Source organism: Lipomyces japonicus (assembly GCF_038497905.1).
Source record: "Lipomyces japonicus strain CBS 7319 unplaced genomic scaffold V1514scaffold_17, whole genome shotgun sequence".
NCBI classification, from domain to species: Eukaryota; Fungi; Ascomycota; class Lipomycetes; order Lipomycetales; family Lipomycetaceae; genus Lipomyces; species Lipomyces japonicus.
Window position 1 is genome coordinate 150,265 of NW_027117829.1, and position 11,997 is coordinate 162,261.

The following is an 11,997-nucleotide window of genomic DNA, read 5'->3' on the forward strand; positions in this document are numbered from 1 at the left end:
CGCCGACGCTGTTTTGTCAGCGCTGACGGCATCATGCTCATCATCAGGGTCAGGGGTCAGGGTCGGGGCTCGTGGACGCCAAAAATAGCCGAGTTTAATTGTCAGTTAATGGTCGTACGTAATCTGTGCGTCGTGGCAACAACCAGCTAAAAGTCCAACACTCCATCTCCTCCGCCTCCCAACTATCACCGTCGCCTTGACCCCCGTTTTGTCACCAATGCCCGGCCAGAGACGGTCTCGTGCTCGTGCCGCGTCTCGCGCGTCCTCGCTGCTGAGCCCCGGCTCGCCCTTGGTGGGTTCGCTCGACCAGACTCCGCCTCCGCCTCCGCCGCCCAACGATGCCGGCGTCTATCGCGGCCCGCATGGCAATGACGATGATGCCACGACCACAGTGGCTGCCGCGCGCGAAAAGGCCTTGTCTTTGCAAAAATTAATTCGATCCCCATTGCTTGCCCGGTCTGCGCCACAGCTGGACGGCGACAACAACAACAACAACAACAACAACAACAACAACAATGATGATGATAATGATGCTGATGAAAATATTAATAATACCCATCTCGTTAAAGACGGCGGTCTTAGCGATAATGACCCCAAACATATTCCCTCAGAGCTGGCGTCCATTATTTCATTGATTTCCGCCCAGCAGTCACGATGTTATTATGAGGGCAGGTTCATGTTACTGCGTGACCTGGATGCTGACGGCAAGCCGGCTGCGAACAGGCAATGGCGCCAGGTATATGGCCAGTTGGTCGGCACCGTGCTCTCAGTGTGGGACGCGCAGGACCTTGAAGACGCGGCGCTGGCGTCCACGACGACGGTCAAGCCAACGTACATCAACGTTGCTGACGCATCATTCCGGCTGATCGATTCCCTGCCCGCGTCCGGACCGTCGGCAGGACCGGTCATTGCCAACGTGATTGCGTTGTCGACCACGTTCAAGAACCGGTTTTTGCTGCAATTCCCGGCCCGGTCGACCATGCTGACCTGGGCTGCCGCGCTCAGGCTGGCCCTGTTTGAATCAGTATCGTTACAGGAAGCATATTCGGGTGCGTTGTTGGCTGCTAGAGGCTCAAAGATATCCGACATTCGGTTGTTATTGCAAGAGACAAAATTTAAGCATCAGGACTGGGTCGTGGTCCGGTTTGGGGCTGGCATGCCATGGACTCGATGCTGGGCCGTGATCACGCCGCCCGGTTACAAGAAAAAAAAGAAAAACAAGCATGGCAGGATTGATTTTTACGACAGTCAAAAGGACAAGCAGAAAAAGAGGCCGCCGTTGGCTACTGTGACAGCCGCGGTTGCGTTGTACGCCGTGTTCCCGGAATCGTGCTTGCTGATTGACCAATCAACGTTATTAAAGATCGAGGCCACCATCATTGTGAATAACGTGAGTGAAAACACGGCAACCGCTCCCCGTCGTGGGTTTATCTTTGTCATGCCTGAAATGCACCCGGGCGTGCATGGATTTCAAACCCTGATCCGGTTTCTGATTCCGGCGTTTGATTGCTTTGGCTTGTACGGCCGGCCCGACCGCTTCAATGCCGACAAGGCCGACCCGCGGTCACTCATGTTTGGTCTTCCGGATCCGCCCACGACTCGATACGTTGACCTGGCTGACGTGTATGACGTTTACTTGGCGCGTCCGTATGAAGACGATTGGACAGATCAAAATTGGCGCGCCAGCATTAAGCAAGTGATTGTGCACAAGATGGCTTCCGGCACGCGGCACTTGCAACGCACGCTGACTTCCGAACCTGATCGCACACCGATCCTGCCATCATCCGAGCATGACGACCAAGCCGTGAATGCGATTGGCAACCAGTTGCATAGCTTGAACTTGTCGATCCGTCGTGCGGCGCCGCCGGCACCCGTGCGTCATCAATTGGCACCATCAGTTGACTACGTTGAACCCGATCATGATCACGACGACATTGTGGCCGATGACATTTTTGCTACTTACGCGTATGACGACGAAGACACGGATGACGATAACTATGACCGGCGCACAAGGGCGACGCCATATCCTCGTGATTCATATTATTCAGGCACAACCACGGCGGCTTCTGCTTCTGCAGATTCGTATTCACGCATTCCAAGAAGCCCACCGAATCATCAATTGTCTTTCGAAATTGCATCACCAGCACGGCAACAACAAGAACAACCGCAACGACGTGTGTCTCGCAAGCAATTGCCAAACTTGCTACCGTCCAGCTTTACATTTCGACAGCGTCAGTACGAGAACTGATTTACGTATAAGTTTAATTACCAAAAAAAAAAAAAGAAAGAAAAAAAAAAATTGGGGCATTGAAACGCGCATGGTGGGATGCAATAAAAGTGGAATGTTTCATGTAAATGTTTGTTTATGCGTGTAAATGTTTGTTTATGTATTATTGATTGATTAATTTTTTTTTAATGGCGTCTGTTTGTGAATATCCTTGAAAATATATATTGTTATTTACACACATTTTAAATTTCAAGTCCCGGTCCGGAACCCGTGCGTTAACGTGACGAGCAAGTATTCGACCGGGAAAACAGGTTTCGCGTTCTCCTGCACGGCCACATTGTACTCATTAACTCTTCGAAAGAAAACGTCGGGCACGTACCGCTTATCGGACGGTTGCTTGACCAGCATCAGTTCCGGCGACACGGAAGCCTGCACAATGTCAGCATCCACCATGGCTTCGGCCGTGTTTGAAACTTGGTATGCCGAGATTTCGATCTGACCTTGCGCATTTCCCGACACAACGCACGTTACAAATTTGGACGAGAACTGGCCGGACGTGCTGGCCCGGGTCGGATTGCCGTGCCGTTTCTGCAATTCGGCCGCGAACGTGATTTCTAATGATGACAAGAAATACGAATCCGCATGACGCTTGCACACGACCGTGCCATTATTTTGACCAGCGTCTTGCAAATCGGTGAAAATAACACCCAATTTTTGCCACCCGGTCGACCGTCCTTGTTGTTGTTGCTGTTGTTGTTGGCCTCGTGATGCCATGTCAGCATCAACTTGAGATTCTTCCTGCCAAGGAAGTAATAATTGCACGCCATCCACGTACGTGATTTGTGGAGGTTCGTGCACGGCATGCACGACGGCCTTGATTCCAAGCGGCACGTTGGCATAGGATTCATACCTGCCGTACAAATACGCGATCGATTGATTGCCCGTGCGACGCCAGTTATCAATGAACCGATCGACCACGTCCGAGCTTGCGAATTCGACATGATCCACCATGCGAAACGGCTGAGGTTGCAACGTGATTGCAGACGGCAGGCATTTCGAACATATGCCCAAAGGCCAGGCAGCGTGTCCGGACGGGCAGTCAGGTCTGACCTTGAAATCGGCCGGCGTGAGCGGCGGCACGACCGAGCCGCCGCTGTTTGTGGAGGCCTGGTTCAGCTTGCGCACGTGCGCGTGGAAGGATTCGAACTTAATGCCCTGACCTGCCAGATATGCCGGATCCCAAGGTTCCAACGGCATGCAATAATCACACATGCCCTTTTCTGAATGCTGGCACATTTTGGTATCACGATTTCGTGAGATCTTGCCGTCTTGATTGTCCAGTTCGTTATCGACCGGGTCTTGCACAATGCTGGCGTCGTGATTATTAGGTCCTGAGAATGAATTGGTCTTGACATTAGCTTGAACCAGTTCGGCTTCAGAAATTGCCTTGCCGTTTAACCTGATCGCAGCCGGCGCTGACTGTCGCTCTGTAGTCGTTATTGTCGTCGTCGTTGATGTTGGATCAGCAGCTGACGCATTCTCATACGAAACAAATAATAAATCACCATGCCTAAAACCCCAAATAATTTTAATTCAATGTTGAGAGTCAAAAAATAAAACAAAGAACCTTACTTCAATCGCAAGTCTGATAAGCTTAATCGTGCCAATTCAGTCACCGGCTTGCCCTTGCCTACGGGCTGATCGTTCACGGTTACGGATAACGGATCAATATGATCAGGCAATTGTGAGATTAACTGTTGACTTAATATTTCAAAAGACTGATTGCTTTCAGCTTGGGCTCGAAACATGCCATCTTTTGTTCTAAATCGAATGATCTAACGTAGTTTGCTCCGGTTAGCGAAATTATTCCATGTTTATTAAATAACTCACCATGGTCGAATATATTACTGCTTTCTGTATAACTAACCAAGCGATTTCCCAGCAAGACAAGGCAAGAAGTGCTGCTTTTACGTCTGGTTTGCAAGCTGATTTGTGTCATTATTATTAATAAAGACAGCATATCAATAGGCCGCGAAAACGTCGCGACAGTTATGCCGTGCTTGCTTGATGGCCGCAATTGCAAAACATCGACACTTGTCCGTTTCCAACAAAACAATCAAAAACAAAAAAAAAAAAATATTGACACCAGGCAGGAATGGCAAGAGTGTCGGTATACGCACCAATTGCGTACCTTGTTCTACTACTTTCATGCCTGGCCCTTTTCTCAACCGTGTACCGTCGTCGAAAAGTGCGCCGGCTCGTGAACCTGACCCCTTGGTTTGGGCCACATGACAGCAGGCAAATATATGAGTCCATCAAAGCCTTGCCGTCCACCACAGGTCAAAAAATTCCGGAAAAGACAATCAAGGCAGCGTTGTTGCAACGGGCAACCGAGAACGTGCGTCGGATCATGGTGTTGCAAGAATCCAAGCCGGCGTTAACCGAATTACATCAACGGGGCAGCATTGGTGATGAAATCTGGACCAGGTTTTTGGCAGCGGAAAAATTAATGGATGGTGAAATAATGGAATGTGCTGGCGAGGCAAACTTGATCAAACCCGGATGGGCGCAGGTATTATTTGCCAGTGCTGCCGAGATAGTGCATAATCAACGGTTGCGAGAAAAATTAGGTCACCAAGTACCGGCATGGCAGGAACAGGAGAGGCTAAAATGGGAAGCCCAGCAAGATGCAAGACCGAGTGATGATACGGCAGCCAAAAAGAAAAAGAAGTAAACCGTTTACACAAAAAAAAAGCATTATTTGTACATTATTTCGATATTAAAATCTATCTATCTATCTATATATATATATACATATATATATATATACATATATATATATATACCTAAAATCGTATCGGGAATATTTAATTGCCATTAAAACCTCCGGTACTGCCAAACCCGTTCTCACCCCGGATCGTTTGCGAGAGCTCATTGACGTGCACGACCGGAGGCGTGATTATTCGTTCAATCACGATTTGCGCAATGCGATCACCAGCACGAACTAGATTAATCAAATTTAGAATATTTTAAAAAATTGCATACAATGATTAATATGTGTGTAAACTTACCTTGAAAATCTTCACCGGAATGGTTAAACAGCAAGATCCGGACGTGACCTCTGTAATCGGCATCAATCACGCCAGCACCAGTTTGGATGCCATGTTTCGTAGCTAAACATTAGACTCATTCAATCGCAATAAACCAAACCATGATTCACTGGGTTCACGGTTCATTCGTGCAAGAGTTCATACCTAATCCCGACCGAGGTGCGACCCGGGCATACGTGCCCACGGGCACGGCAATGGCAATATCCGTATTCACGACCGCCCGATCATGAGATTTAATCAACACGTCTTCGATTCCATAAATGTCATAACCAGCAGCATGTTCGGAACCTCGGGTTGGTAATTTTGCCTTGTCGGATAAAAATTTGACTTGCAATTCATGACCAGCTTGTAATAATGAGTCGTTGTCGACCTTGATTTTCTTGTCAAGGTGAGGTTGTTGTTGTTGTGAATCAGTCATGATTATAATTTATGCAAAATCAAACAAAATATTCGGATTAAAATGATAAAAAGAATGTAATAGTGGATGTAAAAAGGAAAATTAGATTAAGGGAAACGAAGGTGTTTAAGGGAACGCGTAAACTAACAATTTGCAAATTTTTGGACGCGTTTGTAGGGAAAAAAAAAACCGCTTACACGCGTAATTTTCAATAAATACGACTGCAAATAATTCAAATTATATTTATAAAAAACATACAATGTTACTTAAATAATATCAACCACTCCGCTAAATAAATCAAGTAGTCTATCAAATACTACATTTTCCGGCAGGCCATCATGTCGATCCTGTTGCTGCTGTTGTGGTGCGTGAACGTTCACATCATGATAATAACCTGATGGTATTGCATAAGCTATTGTGTCAGGTTTCGGTTTTGGTATCACCTCAGGTTCAATGGCCATTGATATACTGGTATCCATCGTCGTCGTCGTTGTTGCCATCGTTGTAGTTGCCACTTTATTGACGCCATCATTGTCGGTCATGTCATTCAACTCGAATGAATCAACAGACATGATTTCGACTTCATCGTCGTCATCATCATCAATTTTGAACGGAATCTCCTTAACCGACCCTTGAACATTAACTTCAACTTTTGAATTTCCTTGTTTTTTCTGCACGTTATCATTTTCTTGTTGTTCTTGTTTAGTCTTGAAAGCAAACTTGCCAAATAACTCCCGCAAATCTTTAGGCGGAATTATTAAGCTCTCTTCTTGTTCTTGCGCGTTTGCTTCCTCCGGCGTGGAAGAAAGAAGTTCAATAATTTCAAGAACTTCATTTTCTTCATTGTCCTTGTCATGTTTGAATTTTTTAACCGCTGGCATTACTGGCATTACGGCTTGCCGTTTGCGTGGTTTACTCTTGCCGGTCGTGTCTGGCTTTAATCTAAAAAAAAAAAATCATTACGTGTTAGGGACAAACCATTGAAAAAAAGGACTCATGCCAAGTTGCCGTTTCATTTCTCACTTGAACGTTCGGAAATCACTTTGCCGCTGCGTAATTTTCATCTCCAATGGAACAATAGAAAGTACTGCATATACAATTGTTAAAAAAAAAAAAAAAAAAATTGGAAAATAAACCGGCTCACATTCATCGTCATCCATGTCATAATACATATCTTCATCATTTGCTTTTATTTTCGTTACATTTTGTTGCTGTCGCTGTTGTTCTGTTTGTTGATGACGTTTTAAAAATTTGACATTTTGATTTGAAAATTCCAAAGGCAATTCCGCACCCGTCATCGTGCCAACTAAGATTTCAAATAGTCAATTTGCATTTTGCCATGAAAAAGACCTCAATCAAGTTTAATACTCACCCAATTCTTCGCACGCAACCTGGCATACACACTTGACTTGTTGTGACGGCAGTTCGTGCATTGCGTATGGCACCGCGTACTGCTTACCTGATTGTAGTTGAAAAAAGCTATCAAACCTATTATCAGCAACACGTATTCATTGTCATACCGATACCTGTCTCACATACGGAATCCTTCGATAATCAAGGAACGTGCCATCCGTAAACGACAGCAATACTCCGGCAGTCAATTGTTTGCCCCTAAATTTTTTCCATGCCGATTTAACATTCACCAATTTGACGTTGATATTAAACGTGACCCTGACAACGTGTTCCCTGGCTTGCTTGACCTCGCTTGTTTTCGTCAACTCAATCTCAAATTGCGGAACCCTGCCCGCTTCTTGCATAAATTTAATCAACTTGTTGCGCGGGATCGCGTGATTGCTATCGATTGCTGAAGCCGCAAACGCGCCCACGTCCACGGTGCGAAGGTCATGCATGGTGCGAATATTTTGCATGACAAGCTTTCGCACCGTGGCGGAACCGATGCCGTCGATTTGTAACAACACGTTTGAGCTGTTATCCCAAATCTCTGCCTCCACGGACCTGCAAAGTTCAAACGCGCTCTTTACCGATACGGCGTCCCTCTTGGCAACTTTGATATCAAGCATGCATCGTAACAGACGAGGCAAGTGTAAAAAAATAATAGCCTTGTCCGCTTGCAATTGTTGAAAATGCTTGCTACTGCCTTCGAAAATGGGCACGTCCATTTTGCCTAGCGTGAACTGAATAATTAAATTAACCTTATCACCATACGACGTGACTTCATTTTTCAACGGGAACCGTAAGCCGGTCGCATTGTTGACTTCCTTGTAAAATTTTTTTTCGCCTTGTTTTAATCGCAAGTCTTTAAACTCGGTTGAGTCTGATACTAGTAATAGCACATCAAAAATACTTAAACCTGCTCCAGCCTGCATAAAATTGGTCATTGCGTCCAAGTGAACATAAAACAATGCCATGCATTTGCCGAATTCAGTAATGCCAAGTTCTTCATTGCCATTTCGGTTCACCATTTCTGCATCAACCAGTTTGCTAATACTCTCCGTGCATAGCTTGTCCAAATATATTTCAATATCATGAGTATTGTTGATCCGAACATTGTAATGCATGGGGTTCTTTTTGATCCTGACATATAGATACGTCGATCGCAACCACAGCATGGCATCTGCAATGGATTTGATCGTGCGCAGACAAATCTCCGCATTCATGTGTTCAACCAAATTTAAATGCAAACAACTTTCAACTTGCTGGCTGCCACACAAAATTTGCTCGTATTTCTCTTGCCGGTCCTTTGTGGTCATGATCACGGCAACACCCGAACTATCAAATTGGGGTCGGCCAGCTCGACCAACCATTTGCTGAATCTCAAATTCATTGTAGTCCCGAGACCGGTTATCCTGCCATGCACTTGTACCCTTAATAATCACTAAATGAGCGGGCAGGTTGATCTGACTTGGACGTTAGCTCAAAAATTTTACAAGTTTCAAAATTTACTTGTCAAGCTTACTCCAACAGATAACGTAGAAGTACAACAGATTATAAGGATTCTCCGTTCAAGAAACAATTTTTCAATCAACAATCGATCATTCAATGTCAAGCCGGCATGATGAAATGCTACACCTACAGAGCACAACCCAGCCAAGCTATTATCGTCAAACGACTCGTGTCGGTAAAGGCACGATTTTTGCCAATAAGATTGAATCCAATGACTGGAAATAATTTTCGCACTTGATTCGGTCATTTTCCTTGTTTGGCAAAATATAATAACTTGCTTTTGTTGAAAATATTCTTTCAACACATCGATAATCCTAAATAAAAAAAACTATTCAGTAAAAAAATATAAAAACCACAAACACATATGTAAATTTTTTTTTTAACTTGGTGTCATAAACTTTATCAAGCTGAAATGTGTTTTGAGCCCTTGTGTTATAGCCCAAAACATGAATATCCAGCTTTACCGGTCGAAATTCATCACCAAAGTGGCGAAAATAAGCATGTCCTATAAAACGTATGACATATGAGGTTAACAAAAAAAAATATTTATTGAATTGTTATGCCTTGTTTGTTGAATACCGGATGAATCCAAATTGGATGATTGACCCAACCAGTCAGCAATGTCAGATGCATTGGGGATTGAAGCTGACAATGCGATAAACCTGGCATGAGGGGCAATGTATTTCATTCTGGACACAACAACTTCTAAAGTAGCGCCGCGATCATCACGAAGCATATGTACCTCATCTACCAAGACAAGCCTAACAATCTTCATCAGTCTATCGTAATCGTTCCATCTGCGCGTGATTGAATCCCATTTTTCAGGAGTGGTGATAATAACATCTGATTGTTTCACGGTCTCGACTTCAAAAAAAGCAGTATCACCCGTAAGCGTGCCACATTTTAACCCCAACATGGAAAACTTGCTGGACCAATCTCGCAGTCGCTCATGGCATAGTGCCTTGGTGGGTGCAATGTAAATAATCTTGTACCCACCGTCACGCGTGTCCGTCATTAATGCTTTCAAAATTGCAATCTCAAACAATACGGTTTTACCCGATCCTGTTGGTGACGAGATCGCCATGTTACTGTTGGAATGGTACAGCGTAGGAAAGCAAGCTGATTGCATCGGGTTGAACGTGGAGAACTTGAACAGGCCGCGATATCGGTCAGGTAATACTGAAGTTGCAATCAACGGCATCTGAGAAACATCCTGAACCACCTGCTGAGATCGATTCGCATGATCAAATGAATGTGAATTTGCAGCCATGATCTTTGTGGGTTCGCAAGAAAAAGCTCAATCTAATTGATTCTGTAAACCTCTCACACATTACTTGCCCTAACCGCATGGGGTGAAAGAAGCTTAATAACTTGCTTTACATTGTAAAAATAAAAACAAACTGCGATATTTTTTGATTATTATTGCACAACAAAAAAGACAACTTTTTAATCCGCCTAACCTTTTCCAACACGACAATTGTAATAATACCCGTGCTCCAAAAAAAATGAACTAACGACCGAGATATAATCGAAAACCAACCCATCTCATATAACTCGCAATAGAAACTTTTTGTTTATCGTAAACGTTTAACTATAACCCGCAAAAAAAAAAAAAAAAAAAAACACCCCTCCAAGTGTAAACATATGATGATCCAATATCAAAAAAAAAAAAAGGAGTGGCTAAAGCAACAAAATTATACATGTGGTCTTGTAACAAATCAGATTGTACCCCACAACGCAAATCCAAGATTCAGACTGAGCAAGCCTCCTACCAAGGTCAAGAACGTGACCGTGACAACGCCAAATCTCATAATTCCGATACCCCATACCGAACGCAAGATTCCTCTATACAGGCACACTACGATGACGGTACACAAAACTTGAATAGTCGTGTATCCTTGAAGTGATAGTAACAGCGAAAAACCAAGGTGATGAAACAGGGCTGCTGCTCTCCATAAAAATGGAAAATAAGTTGGCAGATCCAAAAGTGATGTACCAATGAGAGGAGCAATTGGATCTTCGCGTTGTCTTTGATGAATCTGAGCAGCAGCCGAAAAAGTCGATGCGGGATCTGGATGCTGTTCCTGCTGTTGTTCTTGATGGTGATGATGATGGTGGTGGTGATGATGATCATGATGATCATGATGATGACGTGGTACTGGGCTCTCTGTAAGAAGACTCTGAGATTCAGTATCCAAGGAAAGATCAATCTCATCTGGTACTATAGGAGCCTGTCTATTTTCTGATTCTTGATCTATAAACTCATCGTCGTCGGTCGTGAGCCTCAAATATCGATACGGCTTCGGGGGCACGAGTTGATAAAGCGAGACCACGCACTCGGCCAGAGACCACGACAAACCCAAAACAAACGGCAGATGCCATGTCTGCTTTGGAACTAAAATCAATAAGCCGTAATGAATTGTTTCCTCCAATATTCCGACCGTGAATAAAAGCAATGACGTAGTGACCAGGCTTGACAACGGGAACAAGGCCAGGAAAAGTCTCAAGCCAAGTAAGATGCCGAACCCAGCCAGTCCGAGAACTATGGACTTGACCACTCCGGAAGATGATACATTGGGACCAACGTGAGGGAAGCACAGCGGCAGAATCAATAGTAAATGGAGCACGAGCAGCGCAGGGACCAGCAGCCAAAAAAACTGTGATCGCTTCATGATCGGGAATGATAAGGAGTGACAACGAACCACACGCGCACACACACACACACACACACACAAATTCAAGGAAAAACTAAAATCGCTCGAGAGTGACTTTGGCTAGGTCGAAGTTGCAGTCAAATTCAAGTAAGGGGGAAAGCAGATGAATAAAAAAAATTGAGATGTGAAATTTCCCGTCGCGATTTTTAATTTTTCCATAGTTAGTGCACGGACCCCGTGACTCGCGCAAGTAGCCGGCCGGCACCGATTACGTGAGTGCCATGTCAGCCGTTCAGGTCTATTGGGCACTTCTTGACACGGACGGACTGGGCATGTATTGTCGACAGCCTTGTGCCCTTGTTGGTTTTGATTGTGGACTGGGCAGGCTGTAGTGTCTAGTACACGTAGTTACTTTTACGGATTAAATAGCGCAGCCTTATAATAAAAGGATTTGCAAAAGAAGAATAATTAATCAACAAAATTCAAGAAAAAAGAAAATCGTCGTACGTAGTATTGTGACAGCATCTATTCTAAAATAACAGATAATTACAAATATAGATACATCTTTGCTAATTTTTTCATCATTTCAATCAGTTATATCAAAGTTCAAGCCATTTTTTTGTCGCCGCGTAATGGCACGTAATTTTGTATTACCTAAGTACTTGATAAGCAGGCTTGCACGTGCAGTAATCAGCCCCACGTTCA

General features: G+C 44.5%; 7 protein-coding genes across 7 annotated transcripts; 2 read left to right on the forward strand and 5 right to left on the reverse strand.

Annotated features, from left to right (window-relative positions):
- The first annotated feature begins 479 nt into the window (after nucleotides 1-479).
- On the forward strand, nucleotides 480-2,474 carry V1514DRAFT_330287 (uncharacterized protein). The gene has a single exon (XM_066927469.1). It carries the CDS (start codon nucleotides 677-679, stop codon nucleotides 2,246-2,248), a length of 1,572 nt encoding a protein of 523 aa, XP_066783628.1. The 5' UTR covers nucleotides 480-676; the 3' UTR covers nucleotides 2,249-2,474.
- V1514DRAFT_330289 (NPL4 family-domain-containing protein) lies at nucleotides 2,388-4,210 on the reverse strand. The gene is made up of 3 exons (XM_066927470.1): nucleotides 4,118-4,210; nucleotides 3,860-4,062; nucleotides 2,388-3,797 (listed from the first exon to the last, which is right to left on the reverse strand). The coding sequence occupies exons 1-3, from the start codon at nucleotides 4,118-4,120 to the stop codon at nucleotides 2,477-2,479; spliced, it is 1,527 nt and encodes a 508-aa protein (XP_066783629.1). The 5' UTR covers nucleotides 4,121-4,210; the 3' UTR covers nucleotides 2,388-2,476.
- Nucleotides 4,211-4,323: 113 nt separating this feature from the next.
- On the forward strand, nucleotides 4,324-5,036 carry V1514DRAFT_330290 (Sec62/63 complex, subunit Sec66). Its single transcript, XM_066927471.1, has one exon. The coding sequence runs from the start codon at nucleotides 4,383-4,385 to the stop codon at nucleotides 4,959-4,961; it is 579 nt and encodes a 192-aa protein (XP_066783630.1). The 5' UTR covers nucleotides 4,324-4,382; the 3' UTR covers nucleotides 4,962-5,036.
- Nucleotides 4,981-5,865, reverse strand: V1514DRAFT_330292 (Deoxyuridine 5'-triphosphate nucleotidohydrolase). The gene is made up of 3 exons (XM_066927472.1): nucleotides 5,482-5,865; nucleotides 5,299-5,400; nucleotides 4,981-5,231 (listed from the first exon to the last, which is right to left on the reverse strand). The coding sequence occupies exons 1-3, from the start codon at nucleotides 5,753-5,755 to the stop codon at nucleotides 5,095-5,097; spliced, it is 513 nt and encodes a 170-aa protein (XP_066783631.1). The 5' UTR covers nucleotides 5,756-5,865; the 3' UTR covers nucleotides 4,981-5,094.
- Nucleotides 5,866-5,952: 87 nt separating this feature from the next.
- On the reverse strand, nucleotides 5,953-6,964 carry V1514DRAFT_51722 (uncharacterized protein). Its single transcript, XM_066930045.1, has 2 exons — nucleotides 6,879-6,964; nucleotides 5,953-6,821 (listed from the first exon to the last, which is right to left on the reverse strand). Exon 2 carries the CDS (start codon nucleotides 6,622-6,624, stop codon nucleotides 6,001-6,003), a length of 624 nt encoding a protein of 207 aa, XP_066783632.1. The 5' UTR covers nucleotides 6,625-6,821; nucleotides 6,879-6,964; the 3' UTR covers nucleotides 5,953-6,000.
- Nucleotides 6,965-7,278: 314 nt separating this feature from the next.
- Nucleotides 7,279-10,269, reverse strand: V1514DRAFT_356649 (P-loop containing nucleoside triphosphate hydrolase protein; the record flags this gene model as incomplete). The annotated part of the gene is made up of 4 exons (XM_066929648.1): nucleotides 9,218-10,269; nucleotides 9,023-9,143; nucleotides 8,658-8,952; nucleotides 7,279-8,592 (listed from the first exon to the last, which is right to left on the reverse strand). Coding segments are annotated over exons 1-4 (2,421 nt in total), but the record flags the coding sequence as incomplete, so codon positions are not given.
- Nucleotides 10,241-11,635, reverse strand: V1514DRAFT_330302 (uncharacterized protein). The gene has a single exon (XM_066927473.1). The coding sequence runs from the start codon at nucleotides 11,308-11,310 to the stop codon at nucleotides 10,357-10,359; it is 954 nt and encodes a 317-aa protein (XP_066783634.1). The 5' UTR covers nucleotides 11,311-11,635; the 3' UTR covers nucleotides 10,241-10,356.
- Between the last annotated feature and the right edge of the window lie 362 nt (nucleotides 11,636-11,997).

Excerpts from the sequence above, each read along its gene's own strand:
- V1514DRAFT_330287 (XM_066927469.1), top strand. The coding sequence starts at position 677 with ATGTTACTGCGTGACCTGGATGCTGACGGCAAGCCGGCTGCGAACAGG.
- V1514DRAFT_330289 (XM_066927470.1), bottom strand. Across the intron at positions 3,798-3,859 it reads TTATCAGACTTGCGATTGAA|GCATGGTGATTTATTATTTG; the intron begins GTAAGGTTCTTT and ends TTGGGGTTTTAG.
- V1514DRAFT_330290 (XM_066927471.1), top strand. The coding sequence starts at position 4,383 with ATGGCAAGAGTGTCGGTATACGCACCAATTGCGTACCTTGTTCTACTA.
- V1514DRAFT_330292 (XM_066927472.1), bottom strand. The coding sequence starts at position 5,755 with ATGACTGATTCACAACAACAACAACCTCACCTTGACAAGAAAATCAAG. Across the intron at positions 5,401-5,481 it reads CGCACCTCGGTCGGGATTAG|CTACGAAACATGGCATCCAA; the intron begins GTATGAACTCTT and ends TCTAATGTTTAG. Across the intron at positions 5,232-5,298 it reads TTCCGGTGAAGATTTTCAAG|TTCGTGCTGGTGATCGCATT; the intron begins GTAAGTTTACAC and ends TGATTAATCTAG.
- V1514DRAFT_51722 (XM_066930045.1), bottom strand. The coding sequence starts at position 6,624 with ATGCCAGTAATGCCAGCGGTTAAAAAATTCAAACATGACAAGGACAAT.
- V1514DRAFT_330302 (XM_066927473.1), bottom strand. The coding sequence starts at position 11,310 with ATGAAGCGATCACAGTTTTTTTGGCTGCTGGTCCCTGCGCTGCTCGTG.